General features: G+C 57.3%; 1 protein-coding gene across 2 annotated transcripts; it reads left to right on the plus strand.

Annotated features, from left to right (window-relative positions):
* Positions 1 to 1781: 1781 nt before the first annotated feature.
* On the plus strand, positions 1782 to 21365 carry HNF1B (HNF1 homeobox B). Of its 2 annotated transcripts, none has more exons than XM_062506991.1 (9): positions 1782 to 2119; positions 6404 to 6603; positions 7858 to 8122; positions 8518 to 8759; positions 15295 to 15455; positions 18083 to 18215; positions 18314 to 18505; positions 18865 to 18983; positions 21345 to 21365. In XM_062506991.1, the coding sequence occupies exons 1-9, from the start codon at positions 1782 to 1784 to the stop codon at positions 21363 to 21365; spliced, it is 1671 nt and encodes a 556-aa protein (XP_062362975.1). The 2 variants fall into 2 exon arrangements, with proteins under 2 accessions (XP_062362975.1, XP_062362976.1); XM_062506992.1 differs by having other exon boundaries at positions 7936 to 8122.
* The last annotated feature ends 303 nt before the right edge of the window (positions 21366 to 21668 follow it).

Here is a 21668-nt window from a genome sequence, read left to right on the forward strand (position 1 = left end):
ATGGAGAGGCTTCCTGCTCCCTTTAGGTGGCTGATCCCTAGCATCCCACTGCTGCCTGTGGCTCTGCCCTGTCCCTCAAAAGGGCAGGGGGGCTCTGAGCATGTTGTGCTGCCATCCTAACCCTGAGCTGCTCCTGTTCCAGAAGCAGGAATGGTTTTATGGACAGTTCAGTCTGTTCTGCCCGTGCAGCTCCTGACACTGCTCCTGCCAGTGGGCACAGGCTGGTCCCTTCCCTTCCCTTCCCTTCCCTTCCCTTCCCTTCCCTTCCCTTCCCTTCCCTTCCCTTCCCTTCCCTTCCCTTCCCTTCCCTTCCCTTCCCTTCCCTTCCCTTCCCTTCCCTTCCCTTCCCTTCCCTTCCCTTCCCTTCCCTTCCCTTCCCTTCCCTTCCCTTCCCTTCCCTTCCCTTCCCTTCCCTTCCCTTCCCTTCCCTTCCCTTCCCTTCCCTTCCCTTCCCTTCCCTTCCCTTCCCTTCCCTTCCCTTCCCTTCCCTCTGGAGGAACCCAAACTGCCCCAGGGTGTTTAACTGAGAGGAGATCCATGGCCAGAAGTGTCAGGGACCAGCAGCCGAGATCCTGAGGGGCTCTGGGGCTGCATTTGGGGTCTTCCATAGATGCTGGTGGCTGGCAGGATTTTCTGTGTGTTTTGAGATGGGCAGGTAAGTCTGGGTGCCCTGGAAAAGTCTGAATCTGGGCTGGGAGCACTGGGTTTAAAGCTGTTGGCCTTTGCCAGGGCTGTCATTCAGGTGCCAGCCAAGAGCAGCGGGAACTGGAAGTGCTTTGGGCAACTGGTCAGTCATGAGTGGAGATTCCAGGCCTGCCTTGCCCTGAAGGGTCCCAGGCTCGTCTGAGCCATGCTCTGGGTGTGGTGCTGCCTCTTGTCTTGCGCCTGCTTTGATTTAAGTGAATCTATTGATCTTTGGGACTTGGTACATTCACAGCAGTAGGAAAATCAGGTTTTGTTCAGATCCCAGAGCACAGCTTGGGTCTCTTCCTCTGCCCATTCCCAAACCTGTTCCCTGTTCCCTGCTCCCAGCCCGGACTGCTGCCAAGGGTCAGGGGGGGCTTCGTGTCCCCTGTGACCCCGTCCCCACAGAGTCCCCTTTGCTAACTGGGTGTCCTTCCACGTGAGCCTGTCCCCGGAGCTGCCCCACAGTGGGGGCCGCGACCCCCTGTGTTAACCCCCGTCTTGGGGGTGCTCCCCTGGACCCTCACAGCCTGTTCCCGTTCTGTGCCGGGGCTTGGGTAGCAGGACCCCACACAGGAGGACACAGCGGGGAGAAATCTCCCCTGCGAGACACGAAGGGGTTCTCAGCTTGGCCCCCTTTCAGCCCGGGCACATCACCCGGGGAACCCGAACCCACCGGGGGTCTTCGCTTGGCCCCGGGGAGGGTCTGGGGGGCACGGGCAGAGAAAGGCGTTCCCTTCCCGGGATACCACCGGCAGCGGGACCCCCGATAGGTGCCGGCTCTGGGGCGCTCGCAGCCACCGTCCCGTGCGCTCCGTCCCTCCCGGCTCTGCCCCCGCCGCTCCCCCGGGGCCTCCCGCCGGCTGCGAGGCAAAGTCCGCCCCGGCGGGCGCTAAGGGCCGGGCCGAGCCGTGCCGGGCCGGGGCGGGGGCCGGAGGAGAGGCCTTGGCGCTGATTTGCATAAGGTATAATGCCTTATGGTGGCGGTCATGGCTTGGTAGAGCGCGGCCCGCGGCCCGCAGCAGCCGCGGCCGGGGCGGAGCGGGGAGGACGGAGGTGAGCGGCGGGCGCGCCGCGGCCCCGGGAGGAGGAGGAGGATGGTGTCCCAGCTGAGCGCCCTGCAACGGGAGCTGCTGGGCGCCCTGCTCAGCTCCGGGGCCACCAAGGAAGGGTTGATCCGTGCCCTGGAGGACATGGTGCCCGCCGCCGGCTTCGGCGTCAAGCTGGAGAGCCTTCCCCTGTCTCCCGGCGGGACCCCCGACGGCAGAGCCGCCCTCCCGCCGCTGGCCAACGGGCACGGCAAGGGCAAGCTCTCGGGCGACGAGGGCTCCGAGGACGGCGACGACTTTGACACGCCGCAGATCCTCCGGGAGCTGCAGTCGCTTAACACGGAGGAGGCCGTGGAGCAGCGGGCAGAGGTGGAGAGGATGATCAGGTACCGGCACCGGGCGCACCCCGCGCCGCGCCGGGATCCGCCCGCAGGCGCGCTCGGCCCCAAGAAACCTGCCCGGGGCTCGTTCCCGGTGTGTCCCACCCGCTGAGGGGTCCCGGTGCTCCCTGCCCGGTGTGTCCCACCCGCTGAGGGGTCCCGGTGTTCCTTGCCCGGTGCTGGCGGAGCGGGCAGGGCAAAGCCGGAGCCCGTCGGGGCTGCCCGGTCTCCGGTGGCGGCGGGGCCGTGGGGGCTCGGACCGGCTGCCGGTGCCGTCCCTCCGCGCCGGCGGCTCAAACATAAACCGCACCACGTGGAGCCCGGGGCGTTATTAATTTATTTCTATAAATCATCAACAGAAAGATACACAAAGGGCCGCGATCAGGGCGATCGGGCCGGCGGGTTATTCATTGCCGGGGTTGTAAAGCGGGCCGGGAGCGGGGAAGGCGGAGGAAACCCCCGACGGCGGCGGCTCCGCTCCGGCCCATCCCGAGACGCGGCCCCGTTCCGAACCGAGCCGAGCCGAGCCGGGCCGAACGGGGCAGCCCCGGGCACGGCGGGCAGCGCTGCCCGACCCCGCTCCGGAGCTCCGGGGAAGCGGCGGCCGCGGCTCCGGTGTGAGCAGGTGGGAGCCCCGCGGGGACGGCCCGAGTGCGGTGGGGTCCGTCCGTGTGTCCCCGCCGGGCGCTGCCGTCCCGGTGCGTGTGGCGGTACCCGGAGCGCGGCCCCGGTGCTGCCGCCCGTGTGTGCCCGTGACCCTGTGCCAGCCTGCGGAGCCCGGGGACAGCCCCGACTCTGTCCCCCCGATACCCCGGGATCTCGGCAGCGACTCGCTCCAGCGCTGTCCCGGCACCAGCAGGACAGACGGTGCCTTTTGGGGACCGGGCAGTGTCACCCGTGCCTGCCCGGGCTGGGACCCTTCGGGTGCCAAAGGGGCGAGGGAGGATCCATGCGATGGGTTCCCACCCTCCTGCTTGGCACGGAGCCCTGCACCCCTGGGTGCTCCCACCCGTCCTCAGTGCCCGTGCTGGCCACATCCATCCCCGGGGGTGCTGAGCAGGCTGAGCCCCGGGATCGCTGTGCTCCCACAGGTGTTTCTGTGCAAAGTTTGCCTTGGGTGCAAACAAGAGCGGGCACATGTCCCTGAGGAGCCTTTGCAAAGAGTTGGTGTTTGCTCTAAGAGAGGCCTTTGTACTTGGAGAGGGAGCGGGTAGGGGAGCCCGGAGACACCGACTGCAGCCGTGCTTGGGGCTGAGCCCTCTCTTCTTCTGCTCCCCTGGTGTCCTGAGCCGGGGCAGGCTCGCTCTGGGGTTATTCCCACATCCCTGCTCACCCCTGCAGCTCTCCAGGCGTGCTCTGGGCTTTGCTGCCCACCCATGGCGTGGTGGGTGCCGTGGTGCCCATGAGGTGACACGGAGAGCCCAGCTCTGGGACAGACCCCATGGCTCCCTCCCTGCCCCATCCCACCTGCCAGGGCTCACCCAGACCTCCCTCGGGCAAATAATAAATCCCAGGAGCACCCAAATCCCATCCATGTGCTGGGGACTTGGGGAAAGCCACCAGCTCTGGGGACCCAGCAAAGCCACCCCAAAATGTGTGGGGAGTGCAGGCACAGCCGATTCCCTGGTGTGCAGGGAGATGCTGACCAGGACATCATTTCTGCAGGGAGCTGGGTTTATAATCCATCTGTATAAATTCTTGGCATATTTCTCAGAGGATGTGGAGTGTATTTACCTGGTTTTGAGGCTGACAAAATGGGTGAGTGAGTTGGTCTGGGAATCCCTGGGAAGAGGAACAGGCTTTGCCCCCGCCTGTGTGTGAGGCTGAATGGGAAAATGGCTTTCTTGGGCAGCATTGGCAAGCAGGCTTTGTGGGGATAATTTTGTGCAAGAAAAACACCTTTCCATGATTTTGGTGGAGAAGGATCGTGGAGCCAGGGCTATCAACTGGTTTCCCAGTATTAGAAAGCACTCCCGGGTTGGTCAGGGTTTTGTTTTTGTTTGTAAGTAAAGTCCTGCTGAAGATTGGACAGTTAATGTTTGTTTTATTTCATTTTGGTGACAGAATCAAAGAAAAAGGGCTGGTGTTGACTCAAAAAGGTTTTCCTCTCTGGCTTTTTAGGTTACCAAAAAAGAAAGGAAAAAAAAGAGGCCAAACAAACACTCAAACGTTTCATATTGGGTCAAGTCCAAACATTTTGTTTAACATGAAACAAAATGTTTGGGTTTGGTTTCAGGTTGTTTAACCCTTTTGAATACGGTCAAGTTGATTTGTAAAGGAAAAATCACTGCTCAGAAATTAAGAGCTGAATAATTGTTTTGAAAGTATAAGTATGAAACACCTTGGAAATGTCAAGGTAAAGCCTTTTTCGATATAATTAAATGGAGAGAAATTATGTTTGTTTGTTTTTGTTTTTTTTATTTTCTTTTTTTTTTGCTAATTCTCATATATTTTTCCAGCCAAAACGTTGCCAAATTTTATTTAGATTCCAAAATCTCATCTGTAGCCCCTGAGTCACTCACTTGACGTTTTCCAAGCGTGCTTTTTGATTCACTGGCTCACGGTTTCACTCTGAGAAAACACTGCCCTGGGCTCGTTTGTGAACCCAACCACTCTTAGAAATGATAATGAGCTCTTGTTTCATTAACTTGTTATTAATCAGTAATTAGTGGGATCAGTTAGGTGACAAGAACCACTTGTGACAAAGGTCTGCCCGAGCCCCTCAGCTCGGGCACGGCGGCGGCTTTGCCTGGTGCCGCTGGGAAGGACAGGACATTTTCTCCACATCCTTCTCCTTCCTTCCCACCTTCTCCTGGGAACCATCCCATGGAAAAGACCCCCCCCAAAACCAGCAGGGTTCCCGTGCCTGGAGGATGCAGGGTTGGGCACAGGCTCAGTGACTCCAGGAAGGCTCTGTGGCTCCTTCCCGGGGTGTGACAAATTCCCCTTGGCTCTGCTCCGGTACTTTTGCTGTGGATCCAACCAGCTTTGTTTTCAAGCTGCATTCAGGAAAAAAAGTAAGAAATCTACTTGTTGGACGTTTTTTTTTTTTTTCCCCCCTCCACTTGACAAGTTGAAGGATCCAAAATAAGTAATGAATTGGGAAAGCAGTCGGATGGTTGTTCCAAGAGCGGCGTTGGGGTATCGCATTATTTGAGTGCAGGACTGTGACCAGGTCTGGGCTCACACCAATTTTTCAGTGCTGAAGGTGCTCCCTTTTAGCCCAGAATAAACCCTGGGGTCCTGGGTACAGCACAGGTGTGTTGGCCTGTTCTTCTGCTGTCACACTGGGGTTCAATAGAACTAAAGGCCACGCAGAGCATTTGGATTTTCAGCTGTAATTTTATTTGTTCTAAAATAAAACTAAAAAAACCCTAATCAGCAGACCCTAAATCAGTGTCAGCTACCCCAAGGACAGTAAAGCAGTGTGATTTAGAGAAGAGTCATTTACACCTGGATCCTACAGGGGCCTTATTTAAGTGTTTAATAATAATCAGGAATGATTCAAAATTTTGGGGGGGGTTTGGTTTCGGTTTTTCATTCGTGGACTCATTGGGGTTTGTGTGCCTGGTTTGACCTTGGCTTCTCAGCCTTTTGCATATGGTCTGTGCGTGCACAGCTGTGGTAGCTGAGGGAATAGGGTCCCTTTTAAGGGGATATTGGGATTTTTAGATCATTATTCCTGTGGGAATGGAAGGAAGAAGGTAGACAGCAAGCGCGGCGGGTGGGGTTTGGTGGATGTGCAGGGGTCCCTGCCCCGGGGGACACGGGGCACAGTGCAGGTGCTGCACCCGTGAGCAGGGGCAGGAAAAGCATCCCCAGCACTTCTCTTTCTTCGTTAAGAGAGCAGGATGGGCTTCCCATGGCCATCCATGTGTGTGTCCCGCTGCGTGTGCCCATCTCCCACGGGAGAAATCGCACTGAACGGAACAGAGCAGTTCATGGATGGGCTGTGCTGCTCCATGGAGGAGCTTTGCTGGCACCAGTGAGACCTTGGTGTGTCCCATCAGGACACTGGGATCCTCTCTGCTTCTCCCTCCCTGAGGGAACAAGCCCTCTGGTTGGTGTGAGCCCCCATCCCACCAGCCCTGGGGTGGGGCAGGGCTGGTTTGGGATCCTGGGGAAAAATATATGCTTAATGATCTTGTGTTCTTCTGCAACAGTTTAATAATAATAGTAATAATAATAATAATAATAATAATAATAATAATAATAATTGAAGATTTTCATTATGGGAAGAAGCAAATGCTGGGGGCAGCAGATATTAACCCTTGCTTTCCCTGCCCACAGTGAGGACCCGTGGCGGGCAGCGAAGATGATCAAGGGGTACATGCAGCAGCACAACATCCCACAGAGGGAGGTGGTGGACGTCACCGGCCTCAACCAGTCCCACCTCTCCCAGCACCTCAACAAGGGCACCCCCATGAAGACCCAGAAGAGAGCTGCCCTGTACACGTGGTACGTCCGCAAGCAGCGGGAGATCCTCCGGCGTAAGTACCTGTGGGAATGCTGGGAATGGTGGGAATGGGAGAGGGGGTCCCTGTGTCCCTGTCCTGCCCCTGGCTGCCAGCACAGCCCCCAGACTCCAGCTGTGTAGCATCTTCCCGAAACAGTTTTCCAAGTAAAATGAATTTAAGGGGCAGGAAGACTGGGTGAGAGCCCCTCTTGGTGGCAGGGTTCCCCCTCGCTTATCCACGCTGCTGAATTTCTGGGTGTTTGTATTTGTTAGAGCTGGGAAAGCAATTAATGATGGCTCACCATTAGGTTGCCTTTCCCACCTTTGCCCCTTTTCCTTGTTATTTTTCAGGCAGCTAATTTTTTTCAACTAAGTGCAAAAAATCTAGAGAGAGAAACTTAAAACCCCCTGAATTGCTGCTGTCTGTATTAGGGTTCGGGGCAGTCTGTGCTGGTTAAAATGCAGATGATTTTGACCAAGCACACAGACTATTCCTTTGTGCCCCTCTTCCACTCTTCCCTGCCCTGGGATCTGTCCCATAGCTCTCAAAGCAGCCCTGAGTGGCACTGACACCCCTCAGGAAAGGGCTCTGCCTCCCTCTTCCAGAAGGATGCAGTATCCAGCAGACGGGAAGTGCAGAAAAGGGTTTAGCACCAAATACCATTGCTCTGAAAACACACCTTGAGACGTTAGAGCAAACAGAGTCTGCTCCAGCCTTGCCCTGCATTTCCCCCCCCCCCGTCACGGGGGGAAAAGCCATTATAAAAAGAGGGAGAATTCCCCTGCAAAAGTAGGAATAATAAAACCCTCCCATTAATCTCCCTTTACTGCCGTGGTGACAAGTGCCGGGGCTGGGGCGGCCGTCGAAGGTCACCTCTGGTGCTGCCCGCCCCGGGCACGGGCTGGCGTCCCACCACACTGGGAGGGGACTGGGAGGGGAGCTGTGGGTGAGCAGAGAGGGGCACCCTCTCAGGGGGGCTTTGCAGTCATGTCCTGCCCAGCTCCTTGCTTAGAAAAATCCTCCCAAAACAAGTGCAAGCTGGCAGGCGCCCTGCCCATGAATATGCATGGCCATCCACATGCCCTGCACATGCCTCCCCATTAAACAGGGATGGCAGCGGGCTGGCCCCTTCCCGGGATGGGTGGCAGGGAGCACTTGGCTTGCTCCAAAGCCTGCTGTGGGCTCGGGGGGCTGCGGGAGGGGACATGGGGGAGCCACCTGGGCGCGGGACAGTGACTCCGAGCGGCGGCTACAAGCCAGCTCACGTCTGCTCCTTTCTCTTTTCAGAGTTCAACCAGACAGTCCAGGGTTGTGGAAATATGACAGACAAAGGCAGTCAGGATCAGCTGCTGTTTCTCTTTCCAGAGTTCAATCAGCAGAACCAGGGGGCTGCCCAGCTCGACGACGCCTGCTCTGAAACGCCCAGCAAGAAGATGCGGCGCAATCGGTTCAAGTGGGGGCCGGCCTCCCAGCAAATCTTGTACCAAGCCTATGAGCGCCAGAAGAACCCCAGCAAGGAGGAGCGTGAGACTCTGGTGGAGGAGTGCAACAGGTAATGACTGCCCCACACAGCCTGTCTGCCTCCCCTGCCCCACAGCCTCAGCCTTCCTTCCAAAAGCCGCTGGAGACGCCGGGCTCCTGGCTCACCATCCCGGTTCCCTGCTCGTGGCACAGCTTTGCTGAGCTGCCAGGCCTCTCCTCGCCGTGTTTTCCCCCTCTGGGTGATGTTTGGGGCAGAGCGAGCTCCATGCTTGGGCAGGGATGTGATGGGAATGCCGCAAGGATGATACAGGGATGCTGCAGCGCTCCAGCAGCATCAGAGGGAGCAGGGATGGACTTTATGGCTGTAGTTGAAGAGAGCAGGTGGGCTCGCAGGAAGGGCTGATTTGTTGTGTCCCGAGGCCCCTGCTTGCCCCTTTGCTCCAACGTGTCCCCTTGCACTGGCAGGGCTGAGTGTTTGCAGCGAGGAGTGTCCCCCTCCAAGGCACACGGGCTGGGCTCCAACCTGGTGACCGAGGTCCGTGTGTACAACTGGTTCGCCAACCGGCGCAAGGAGGAAGCTTTCCGCCAGAAACTGGCCATGGATGCCTACAGCTCGGGCCAGCCCCCACACAGCATGAACCTGCTGCTGTCCCACGGCTCCCCACACCACAACCAGCCCAGCGCTTCCCCGCCCAGCAAAATGCCAGGTAAGCCCCTGCCGAGGGTGCTTAGGGGGTGGTGGCAGAGCTGGGGGTGCTGAGCTCGCTGGGTGCTCACCCTGGTCCCTGCTCAGCCTCAGGGAGGGATGGATGGTGATGGAGAGGAGCACGTGCTGTCACTGCAGTGTTACGGCCAGGCGAGCCACATGGTGAGGGCTGGATTTCTGTCGTGCTGAGGACAAATCGGTGTTTGCTTGCTTGGTTGAACTCTTGGGAGTTCCTTGCGGGCAGGGAGAGGCTGCGCCCAGCAGGGCAGGAGGAGCTGCCCCGTGCCTGCCATGTTGTGGCAATGCCAGCCCATGGGGTGTAGCCCACTGGGGAGCACTGGGGGTGTACTGGCAATGCCCGAGGGAAGGTGTGGCAGCAGGTCCTGGCCTCGCTGCAGGGCTGGGGATACCCCGGGCTGGGTGCATGACTCTGCACCATCCCCATGCCAGAGTGGAGCGAGGTGGATGAAGGAAGGTGCTGGGGGAGGGGTGCAGGCTCACCCCAACCTCCTCCTCTCCACACCACCAAAGTCCAGCCCTGCTGTGCCCTGTGAGGACTGGGCATAGCAGAGTCACTGAAAGCTGCTGGGGGACTGCAGTGGGAGATAACGCCGTGGGGATTGGGGCATTGTTGGGAGAACAATCCCCATTGTCCCTTCCCAGCCCTCTGCAGCCCCCGGCGGGTGGGACAGCAGGCTCGGTGGTGGGGGGTCAGTGCTGGGGCTGTGTCCCCACTGCCCCACATCCCCTCGGACGCTGTCCCGGCCCTGGCACAGCCCGGCTGGGGAGGCTGGAACCAGCCACCTCCTGGAAATGACCCTGCCTGGCTCGTAACACACAGCCAGCTGGTCCCAAAGGCAAATCAAAAGAAGCCCGTGTACAGAGTCCCCGCGGGAAGGACAAAGTGCCTGGGGACGCTGCCAGAGACTGGCTGGGCACCAATGCTCACCTGTCCTCCGTGGGCTACCTGGGGATGTGCGTGGGCAGCTCCCAGCCCTGGGAGGCACCGGCAGCATCTCAGGGACCGGCCAGCGGTGACCAAAATGTGACCCTGCCCCAGGAATTCCCCGCACAATGGCGGGGACAGGGAGGACGTTTGCCCTCCTGTCAGCGGCTGATTGCTTACAAGGTGCCCTACAAGCGCATTGTCAGCAGAATCAGCTGTTTTCGGTGTCTCGGCGGGTTTTACAATGCCCCACCAGCATGCAGCCCCGCATTGTCACGGCGTTGTCCCCCGTGCATGCTTAATTGACAATTAAGCCGGGGCTTTGAACGAACCCCGCTGCCTTTGATGTGCCCCCGGCCTGGCAGCGCACATGGGGCACCCCCCCGAGAGCCTTTGTTTTCTTCTATTAGGGGACAGCAATTACTGTAACCGCGGGCATTTATCTTGGGGCTGGAGGGCCGTTAAACCCCAACCTCTATTTTCCCGTCGGAGCGGTGCCAGCAGGGGCCAGCCGTGGCTATAGGGTCGGTGTCAGCCCATCCCTGGGGCTTTTGAGCAGGGCAGGAGTGATGGCTGTGGAGGAGAGTCCCTCCGGAGGGGTCAGGAGGGCTTGGCTGCGGGAATTTCTTGGCGGTCTGTGCTTGTATCCATCCTAAAGAGGAGGAGATGGGCATGGCAGGGGACGCTGTGGGGTTTTAGGGGCAGCAGGCAGGGATGGATGCTTCAGGGTGCTTGGACCAAGCTGGGTCCAAGAGGCTTCCAGCTCCCAAAAAAACACCACCGGGTCCATCGCTGCTGGAACCTCCTCCAAGAGATGTTTGGGGATGCACTCCTGGTGGGGCACGTTGAGTGCTGGCCCTGCTGCCTGGCTGACCCCATCCTGGCTGTCCATGCTGGGATTTGAACTGTCCTTGCCCCGATGTGGCGACGTCTGGGCCGCTCAATGCCTTAACAGCTTAATGACAGCACCAGGGACACTGGCCCTGCCCTACCCGGCCCCCGTGACATTCCCCCATAGGAAATGATGGGGCTGGAGCTGTGGGGCAGCTGCAAAACCTCTCCCGTGCCCGTGGACAAAGAGGGGTCGCCTCTCCTTGGGACATCAATGGGGTTTTGCAAAAGGGCAGAGTGACAGCGGGGCAGGGATGAGAGCTGTAAAAGTCAAACATCCTCCGGCCTCTTCTTGGGGACACATCTGTCAAGCCTCGAGCTGTAGTTTTTAACTATTTGGAGGTAAATACTTAAAGCCTTTCTATCTCAGAGGCTCCTCTCTGAGGCTGGACTTTTCCCTGACTCTGGGTTTTATCAGTGATCTTGGTTCCCTGTTTGATTTGAAGGTCACTCGGGGTTTTATCTCGGTGCCATGCTGTAGACTCTGGCTTATGCCATTTTTATCTTCAAGGGTCCCGAAGACAATCGGGGCATTGATGAGATTAGGGGAAGCACTGCCTGCCCCCCACGCCCACCCTGCATACAAAGGGCTGCCCGCCCTGCAGAGCCCCAGCCCCACAGCCCCAACCCCATAGCATCACCTCCAGCCTGTCCTGGGGGGCTCCACACCCATGGTGGGGTCAGGGTGTCATCCATCCATCCATCCATCCATCCATCCATCCATCCATCCATCCATCCATCCATCCATCCTTCCATCTCTTCTCTGCAAACATCAGAATAGCAGAGCAATATCAGAGCAATCACATTTATATGCATGTATGTGTGTATATACATGTATATTAAAGTGCATTACATATGCACTTATGCATTACACATTTAGATATCTCTGTAGATGGAGACAAACATAGAAATAACCCAGTGGCACCCCTGAGATTCTTCCTAAAACCCAAAGGACAATTGAAGGGCTTTAACTTTCCTTTAAAAGAAGATCCCATCAGCAAACCCTGGCTCCAGGGGTACCGTGCTTTCTACCTGGATCCTTCCTGGTGTTCCTTGGGGTGCTGGTTCTGACTGGGACCCAGTGCCAGCAGTTGTAATATTTTACTGTCGGGCACACTGTGGGGCTCGGAGGGTACAGTGCACTGTTAGGAGCTTTTCCCTGTTTTATGGGGGTAATTAGAACTTTATGACAGCAGCAAAATGGGAGGGTCTAGTCCCCATAAACGGGTTTATAATGGATATAAACTATGCACCTCTGTAACTGAGCAAGATTAACACTTTAGGGACAATTTGAGTGGCAGCCCAAAAATCAGAGCTGCCCTCAATGCTGCCTGGACCTGAATTCTGGGAGGGTGAAATTGTCCCATCAGTGACCTGGCTGTCTGTAGTGTCAGTGGGTGAAGCATCACTGAGTCCAGAATGACCCCAAAAATTGCACTTTGCTTTTCTCACCCCACTTTCACACCCTGGTCCGCACTGGTGGCTGCATCCTGAGGGGGTCAGGCAGAGCTCAGAGATGGATCCCCACCACCACCAGATCACCAGTGAATTTTTGGGGTCTCTTTTGGGGTTTGGCATTGCTGGTGATGTGCAGGACATTGGTGAAGGTCTGGGCAGAAATGCAGCCTAAGAGCTGGGGGAAAGGGCAGACACTGGAGGTTGGGATGTGCTGTGGCACGGTGGCAGCAGGGCTCCTGCTGCATGGGAAAGACAGTTAAAAGTACAATGAGAGGTTTTTTAAAAACACAGTTTAATAACATCAAACATGACTTAAAGCCAAGCAGAACCAAACTGCTTTGCTGCTGGTGCCTACCAAAGGCTGATGTGAAAATGGCACAAGGCTGTGATTAAAAAAGTGATAGACACCAATCCTTGCCCTAAACTCCCTCCACTACCCCCGTACCTCCAAAAGGCGAGTCAGGAGGATGAGTGTGGCACCCCAGAGAAGTCAGGAGGTGCTGGGGCTGTCTGTGGGTGCACAGGACCCCCTTGCCCCGGGGGCTGTCACACTGCTGTCCCCATCCATCGGCTGGAGCGGGGTTAAGGCTACAGGAGCTGGACCCTGCAGGGTCTGGGGCAGGGGAGAGCAGTAAAACATTTCACAGGCTGTGCAGCTCAGGGGCCACACAATGGCCCATCCTATAAACAGACTTATATTATGGCTGTAGCTCCAGTTTTAAAAAAAAAAGCCTTGAGGAGGGAAGGCTCCATGGCCAGAGCCATTCCCGGTGATCCCCATCCAGGCTCCTCTCCTGAGCAGCTGGGGGAAGAGACTGAGGGGGAATAAATCCCTTTGCACAAGGGCTGCTTCCAGCTGTGGAGGCACAGGAGAGCAGCAGGAGAACCCTTGTGTTGGGCTCTGATGGCTGTCTGAGCCCAGCCCATAAACTCTGGATGCTAAAGCCTCCAGCTCGCTCCAGGAGGAATCCTTCATGCCCCTGGCTGTGGGGGCTCTGTGGGGACATCCCAGAGGTTGTGCTGCCAGGAAAGGGCTGGATCCCAGGGTTCAGTGCTTGAGGGAGCTCAGAGGAAAGGCGCCCCCATCATCAGAGAGCTCTGTGTGTTCCAGCAGTGACAACAGCAGCAATGCCTTGTAGTGGTGTCCTGATATTAATGATCTGATGTGCCCAAATACAATCCAGCCCTGGGGACACATAAATAATAACACCCTTCCCATTGTGGGAATGGGGAAAACCCAATGAAGGATAGGTGCTTCCTAAAGGAAAAAAATTTCTCCCTGCCCAGCAAGAGGCTTCTGAGCAGGGTCCTTGGTGGGGCTGGAGAGTGGCACTGCTGTCACAGCCCAACCTGGCTCTCCTGGGGAGAGTTAATCTTCATCAAGACTCTTCATCAAGACACAGAGACTTCAGTGGTTTTATCTAGAGACCCAAAATCTCAGTCCCCAGCCTATCTGGGAATCTCAGCGCTGGTTATTGTTCCTCAAACAATCAAAGTCTTGTCCTTGGGGTTGCGAGGAAGAGCTTGAAAATCAGCATTTAACCTCTTGTGTGTTTTAAAGCCAACTTCACAGCTTTGGGTGGCTTGGCTCATGAGTTACCACCCTCTCAGCTAGGTAGGGCATGATTTTTGCATTTAAAACAGACTTTTTTTTGTTGTTCTTACTGAGCCCAGAAGAGCTTGAAGACGGCAGAAACTCTTGATTTCCTTTGCGAGAGGAGCCGTCTGCGCTCTCGTCTATCTCTCAGATCACACCCAGAAGAAAGGGCTTTGTTTTATCTCCCCTCCCATTGTTTCAGCAGCGCCGGGATCCCAGCCCGGAGTGAAGCACCCTCTGGCCGCAGGAGGAATGTGTGTGACAGTGCCCGGGTTGAGTAATGTTTACCCTGTTCACGGCAGGGACATCCACTCGGGCCGGCAAATATCCACCTGCCAGAGGACATTCTTTTATTATCAGGGATAAAGGGGTTTGCTGGGAAATCATCAGGAACCAGACATGGTGAGGAGATTCCTATCTGCGGGTCGTGTTTAACCAGCTGATGGGGAAAATTCGGAGGCGTTTACGGAGTGGCTGTGTTGTGGTTTTGGTGGAGGGGTGTAAGTGGGTCTGTGCTTGGGTGGATGATTTTGGAGCTGGTGGAAAGCTCCTGGACTCCAGTTGTTGTTTCTTTGCTTCTCCTTGGTTCAGGGATTAATTTTAGAGTAGTCCTTAGAGCATCCTTCACCGATCCAGCCACAGGCTGAGCCTCCCCTGTGTCAGTGGTCAGGGGTCACGGGTGGGTGATGCTCATGGTGGCTGGCAAGGTGGGCTTTGCCACCCATGGGTTTTTCCCCCAGGACAGCCATGGTTTGTCTGTCCATGTCCATCCCTTCGATCCCAGAGCAGTTCAGTAAATCTGGCTGGGAGCACAGGGCTGGACTCCTCCTAATAAATGGCTTTTCACCGTAGTTGTCACAGCAGCCCCGTAAAAGACACTTTTGTTTCCCATGGGTTTTCCTCAGTTAATAATTTGTGATCTGTAGATGCCTTTCCATGACACATGGCTGATCATATGGTTATCAGTGTGGGGTGCTTTAGCCAAATTAAATATGTTTATATAGAAGACCTGTGCTGGGGCCAGATTTCCCTGCAGAGCAGTGGAGGGCTGAGGTCTGCTCTGGGGTTTGGTGTGTGTCTGGTCCCTCTGCCTTGCTGCAGTGCCCTGCTAATCATACACTTGTGGAGAGCGTGTTGAGAGGGAATGGGATGCAGAAGGGCCTGAGAAAACAGTGGGAGCCATGGATCTGGGAGCTGGGATGGCTGCAGGGAGCAGGGAGAGGGATGAGATGGAGGCTGCACTCCACATGGTGCAGGGTCCCCAAGCCAGCGTCCAGGAATTTGCAGGATGGATGTGAACTGTGCAAATGGAAGCACGAGGGGTGCAGGTGGGTGTGGGGCTGCTGGCCCAGGTGTGCCTCCCTTTCCCCGTGGCACTGGGCAGTGTGGGATTGCAGCTCCAGCCATAAACTCCTCACTGTAATTCCAGGAGATGGGGCCAGGGACAGGCTGGGAAGCGGCGCTGGAGGAAGTGCCACACTTTTCAATGTTTGTCATTCGCAGGTGTCATTTAGGAGCTTGCACACATCTGCATCATAGTACCACACACTGTGGAAGGGCTGGGGGGTCCGAGGGGGTGGGCACAGCCCTGGCACCACCTCTGTGGTACCCGTGGGTGATGCCAACGCTGGCGGTGTTCTGCAGGGGTCCGGTACAGCCAGGCGAGCGGCGAGGCGACGTCCTCGGGGGCCATCAGCCACCACGGCAGCGGTGCCATGGTCACCACCAGCCAGGCTGTCCTGCAGCAGGTCTCCCCGGCCAGCCTGGACCCGGGCCACGGTTTGCTCTCTCCCGAAGGTAAAATGGTGAGTACACCTGGCCCATTGTGGCGGCGGCGCTGATAAGATAAGAGGGCCCAGCGGGCAGAGCAAACACGCTTTCCCCGGGGTTCACACGCGGCCCGGGCTGAACAATGGCACATTGTGGGGGACCAGGGTGCCACTGTCCCCAGCGCTCGCCTCCGAGGCGGCGCTCCCGGTGGGACACGGAGCGTTTCCCGAGATGGATCTGGCAGAGCCCGGGGGTTCATTGATCGCAGGCTGAAGGCACTGGGTGGATCACTGTTTGCTTTCCCCTGCCTGTGACACGCCATCGATAAAATACTCATTCATTACTTTTGGGAAGAGCTTTCCCTGTGAGCAGGGACCTCCTTTGTCCCAGGCATCATCCAGGGGATTGAAGCTGCTCATGCTGGCTCTGGCTCCACAGCATCTGCCTCTCCCCTTCCCCTTTGCCATGTCCTTGGGGCTCTCTGCAGGGGCTTTGCTGGGCAGAGCTGCAGCATGGCAGGAGTGAGATGGGACATCAGCGTCCCTGTGGTTCTGGACATGTCCCCGTGCTGGTGCTGCAGGGCCCGAGCACTCGGGGTGCCCCTTCCTGGTGCAAAGCCCCTGGAGGAGTGGGTGAAGGAGCAGAGCAAGGAGGGGGTACAGAGGTTCAGGCCAGGATGGGATAGGATGTGACAGCAGAGCACAGCCCGTCCCTGGAGCAGGCTGGCAGAGCTTTGCCTGCAGCTGCTGCTTTTCCGGGAGTTTTTTCCTGCTGAAATCGAAAGTCAAACATGGCACTGGGTGACGGGGCCAAGCCGGTTCCTCCTGGGTTTTCACTTCCATTTTCAGAGGGTTGTCCCTCCTGGGCCATCCCAGCAGTCTCCTGGTGAAGCTGGGTGGCCATGGAGGGGGTCTCTGTCCCCCCACTCAGCTATGGCACCGTTTCATTGTGCCTTTCCCTCTGGCAGGAGAGGGTCTCTGCGCAGCCCCTCGGGCTCTGGCACTCACCCTGCAAAGCCAAGCCAGGGGGACATTGCAGGGCGACAACCCAGCCCTTCCAGCCCACTCCGTCTGCCCCAGCACGCCCAGATTGCCTCAGGGGTGTGTTGAGCCTCATAACCCTCAGCCTGGAAGCCATAAAATGAGTCAGGGCTAAAGGCGGCAGCAGCAGCACCGCATGCCCAGGGAGGGGGATCCCCAAGGACCAGGCAATGCCAGCACCCCCTGCCAGCTCCTGAGACCAGGGCAGAGACCCCTGGAAGGGGCTGGGCATCACGGGAGGAGGAAAGGGAGCAGATTAAAGGCCCGTGGTGAAGTGCAGCAGAAGAGCACTGCTGAGTTCTCCCCAGGGCACAGACACTGCCCAGCGCCGTGGGGACCGTGCGGGACCGCGGCTCTGCCAGCTTATCTCTGATCTCCAGGCAGGGCTAGCTGGTGCTTGCAAGTGATTTAATAGAAATATGCTGTAGGCTGTGGTTTCTAGTAAGTAAACATGTGCCTTTAATGCCCCACAAGTTGCTGCCAAGGAAGTTGCTGCATCTTTCAGGAAGGAGCGTTACTGAGGCTCCAGAAATCTCTTGTGGCTCACTCTTTCATGCTCCAGTGTTTGCCTTCAGCTGTGTTAGTGCCAGAGGGTCTACCCTGAGAGTCCAGTGCCTGGAGGGTCTTTTCCAGTCATGCACAATCCAGGTGCAATGCTCTGGGGCTAAACACCCTGTGAGAGGAGCTGGGGCTGCGGGCGAGTGGCGTGTGCTTGCCGGGAGCTGTTTGACTTGTGCAGCCAAGTGTGGTGTAACCCGGCCTTGAAGGGACTTTGAAAGTGGAAAATACCGGATCAGGAAATGTGAGTCACTCCCGGGCTTTGGAATTTATTGATGGATTTGTTTCAATTGCTATCTCCAGCTCACATGTGCAAAATAAACAACGTGCTCGGAACTGGTGTCCAGAAATGTCACCTGAAGGGCTGCAGGGATGGCTCTGGGTTGGAATTGAGGTCACTCAGTGCAGAGGGCTAACGACAGGGATTAGGAGAAGGTGCATCAAATAAAGAAATCAGGCACCTACATGTCCTGGGAACCAGCTCCAGTCCTTGCAGCACATGCCAAGTGCCTTTGTCTGATCCCTAAACTTTGGCCCGAAACCCCAGGCGCTGTCTCGGGCTGTGCACACCCACCCTGTCTCACCAGTATCCTGCCAGATTGGTGACTAAGATCATCACCACGAGGCCCTTTTGATCTGCTTTCTTGTCATTTTTTCTCCCTTTCCTGAGTTGATAGGTCCCACTTTCCCCTACAAGCATGACAGTTAGAAGTTAGTGAGTGTCAAGAGCCCTGAGCTGTCCCTGTGGGCTGGAGCTTGGACTTGGGGTACAAAGCAGCAAAGGTTTGGGATGTGCCGTGTTCTGGTGCCATGCTCCAGTGGAGCTGGAAGCCAGTGCCAGCAAAGTCTTTCCCAGTGCTGTTTTGCTGTGTATTAACAGGACTCAGGGTCTGCACCCTGGGGCTGTGGGGGCTGTATGGGGTGAACCCCCCAGCGGGACTGCAGCCTGCTCCCCTCTGAGGAGGGGGCTCTGCTGATGTCCCCAGTGTCCCCATGAAGTGGAAGAGGTGCTGGGGGCACCCCGATGGTGCTCTGATGGTGCCTGCCCTCTTTGCTCCCTGCAGATCTCCGTGTCAGGGGGTGGGCTTCCCCCGGTGAGCACCCTGACCAACATCCACAGCCTGTCCCACCACAACCCACAGCAGTCCCAGAACCTCATCATGACGCCGCTCTCGGGAGTCATGGCCATCGCCCAGAGTAAGTGCACCCCGAGTTCACCTCTGTCCCCTGCCCCGCGGCGGGGAGGTGACGCTGCTCCCGCTGACATCCCTGCTCTGCTCTCTCCCTGCTGCCAGGTCTGAACACCTCGCAGGCCCAGAGTGTCCCTGTCATCAACAGCGTGGCTGGCAGCCTGGCAGCCTTGCAGCCGGTGCAGTTCTCCCAGCAGCTCCACAGCCCACACCAGCAGCCGCTGATGCAGCAGTCCCCTGGGCACATGACACAGCAGCCCTTCATGGCCACCGTGACCCAGCTGCAGAACTCACACAGTAAGGGCTGGGGAGAGCTGCAAAGGGCCCCAGAAGTTAATTCAGATGGGAAATCAGCTCGTGCTCTCCTCCTGCTCTCCCCTGCCCAAGCTGGCACCCTTGGCTGCTGTCCCTCTCTGATGGTTCCAGCCCATGGTGTGCTCAGGTGCAGGGTGGTTTGGTCCAGGTCTGGTCCAGCCACAGCCCCTCAGTCCCCATGGGTTTCTGCAGAGCTGCTGCCTGAGAATGCAGTGGCCCAGAGGGAAGCACTGGGTTCCTCCCTTGGCTTGTGTTACCTCATCCTCGTCTCCCTGCTGCCCGTTCCCATCCCTGGAGGGTTGGGGTGGCTTTTCCCTGACCTGTCCCCCTCCTTTCTGCAGTGTATGCACACAAACAGGAGCCTCCCCAGTATTCCCACACCTCCCGCTTCCCCTCGGCCATGGTGGTGACGGACACCAGCAGCATCAGCACACTCACCAACATGTCTTCCAGCAAGCAGGTAATGGTCCCACAGAGGTGGCTGAGGGGCGCACGCTGGGGGTGTGAAGGTGGAGTGGAGCTTTTCCCCTTCTGGGTATGGGGCTGGAAGTAGCAGAGACCCTGCACTGTGCTGTGTTCATATGGGAAGCTGAGGATAAGAGCCCCATTCCAGTCCCTTTCAAAACACCTGCTTGCAGGTGGTGTGATGGGGGTTTGGGTGATTTTTGTCCTGGTACCAGCCAGGCCCTGCTCATCTCTGGGGCAACTCCATGAGATTGGGAGCATCCTACTGGGGCTGAGAAGATAGAACCAAGCAGGGTCTGCTGCCTGTGCCCATGGGGATCAACCCTGGTTGGAGTCAAGTGGAGTCCAAGGCTCCCCCAGCCCATAAACCTTTATCATCTGCCCACTGCAGGTGTAAGGCTGGACTTATCCTGGTTCAAATCAGGTGTGTGAGGCTTTCCTTAGACAATAGTCCCTTTCTGAGAGCCAGCTCTGGGGACTGTGGGAAATATGTGGCCCTTATTGATCGCTAGATAAATAAGAGAGAGCCTTGAACTTGCATTCAGATAAACTTTCTTCCCGAGGTTTGACAGGGGACACGAAAAAAATGTCTGCAATGACCACAGAGTAAATACAGTGTGGGATTGCTCTGAGACCCCCCCCCAGCACTGCTGTGAGATCCTTGGCAAGAGTGAAGAAAGGGGCTGGGGCTGCCAAGGGGACACATATTTGGGGTTTGGGATGCTTGGGAAGGGGTCATGAATGCCACCCCCAGGATCCTACTGTGTGCAGGTCTCAGGGTGAGCATTCAGGCACGGCCACCCCTGTGAGCTCCATTTCCTCCGTGCAGCTTTATCGGCCCATCTGCTGCGCGCTCAGCCCGAACTGCCCCTGATTAATCGAGCTCTCCTGCCTTTGATGCTGGGCTGGCCGTGGCAGCCCCGGGACACAGGAAATGTCCCTGGCAGGGAGATAGAGCCTGGCCATCCCCTCTGCTGCCTCCGGGCCCTGCGCTCACCCTACCCTGACCAGCGCTGCCCACGGGGCTGCGGCTCCCGGGGGTTTCTGTCTCCATCACTTTAATTAAAGCAGGAGAATTAAAAGGAGAAGGTGTCACGGCTCAGGAGGGGAAAAATGGGGCCAGGACCCTTCATCTGATGTGGTTACATTACCCCCAGTACATGATAAACACCCTGCAAGCACCAGGCTCTCCAACAGCAAACCCTCCTAGCTCTCTTTTCCTACCAACCATTTGATGCCCAAGCTACAGCTGGAAAAATTTTTCCTTGAATGTGGATTTCTTTCTTGGTGGTCAGCAGTTTCATTAGCCAGACGTGAATGAAGTGTGACAAGTGCAGCACGGGGGTCCCATAAATGCTGCTCACCACCCAAATTGCTCAAATACCTGAACATTTTTGGTGATTTGGGTTTCTATCATTGCCCAGGGCTACCAGGGGCTGTGCCCTGGCTCCTCCACACTTCGTCTTGGCATAAAGCAGGCAGCCCCCACCAGACCCCAAAACCTGTTCCGTGGTGAAGGTGGCTTCTCTGGGTCCTGCTGGGGGGATGGAGCTGGAGTGAGGTCCCTGATCACCCCCAGCTCTCCCCTGGCTTGCTGTGGGTCTCTTATCAGATGTTGTTATTAGACCTGGAAGGGGCAAATACCTCCAGGTTCCTTTGACAACGCTTGAGGCCGAGCCACCATGTTTATTACGTTGGCAAACACCTGATAGCCACAGCCAGTCCCTAATGACATGTCACGGGAGGCTCCTGGCGTCTCCTTATCTCCTCCTGACCATGTTTGCTGTGTGCTCCAGCCCACAAGGTCACCCCCACCCCTGGCCCCCCGCCCACCCGGGACTGGGGGGACCCCTGGGATGGAGAGGGATGGAGAGGGATGGAGAAGGAGCTTCTGCAGTGGGGTGGATGTGGCAATGGGGCTGCTTGGCTCTGTGCCTGGAGGTGAGAGCGATGCTGGGGGACAGCGATGAGCCCCCGGCACTGCTCCCACCCCAGCTGAGCTCAGCCTCACGCCTGGCTGCTCCTGGGGTGCGTGGCACAGCCTGGACACCAACAGGACCTTTTTCAGTATTATTATTATCATTTTTGGGAGGGGGTGGTAATAGCTGGCTAAGAAAGTATTTTCCCACTGCCTCCCCCACAGGGGTGCCAGGGAGGGCTCGGGGCTGAGCAGGGCAGCACCAAGGTCATGGAGCAGTGCAGGAGGTGATGCCTCCAGATGTTTTGTGGTGCTGCCTCCTCCTCCTCCTCCCCCTCCTCCTCCTCCTCCCCCTCCTCCTCCTCCTCCTCCTCCTCCTCCTCCTCCTCCTCCTCCTCCTCCTCTTGCCTCACTGTGCTGCTCTCTCTCCCTCCCCAGTGTCCCCTGCAAGCCTGGTGATGCTCCACACCTCGCTGCTTTTGCACATAGCAACGGGATCTTATTTTCCACAACATCCCGCCGGCGAGCTGCGCTCACAGCCCGGGATTCGCCTGCCAGAGCACAGCCCAGCAGCGAGGAGCCCGACACGGAGCCGGGGCTCGAGGCTCCCGGTGCCCTCCCGAGCCTGCCAGGGACCAGCCCGGAGCCGCCGTGCCCACCTGGGACCTGCCTCTCCTTCCCTCCACGCAGTATTTCCAAGATGTGTCTTGGGGATTGTTTTCCTGAAGTGTTCGCCTTCCAAGAGGCTCTGCCCAGAGGAAC

Source organism: Cinclus cinclus, chromosome 22 (assembly GCF_963662255.1).
Source record: "Cinclus cinclus chromosome 22, bCinCin1.1, whole genome shotgun sequence".
NCBI lineage: Eukaryota > Metazoa > Chordata > Aves > Passeriformes > Cinclidae > Cinclus > Cinclus cinclus.

What these genes read in the sequence shown, in the direction of transcription:
- HNF1B (XM_062506991.1), top strand. Translation starts at nt 1,782, where the DNA reads ATGGTGTCCCAGCTGAGCGCCCTGCAACGGGAGCTGCTGGGCGCCCTG. An exon ending in AGTCATGGCCATCGCCCAGA is followed by an intron (nt 18,216 to 18,313) that starts GTAAGTGCACCC and finishes CCCTGCTGCCAG; the next exon opens with GTCTGAACACCTCGCAGGCC. An exon ending in ACATGTCTTCCAGCAAGCAG is followed by an intron (nt 18,984 to 21,344) that starts GTAATGGTCCCA and finishes CTCCCTCCCCAG; the next exon opens with TGTCCCCTGCAAGCCTGGTG.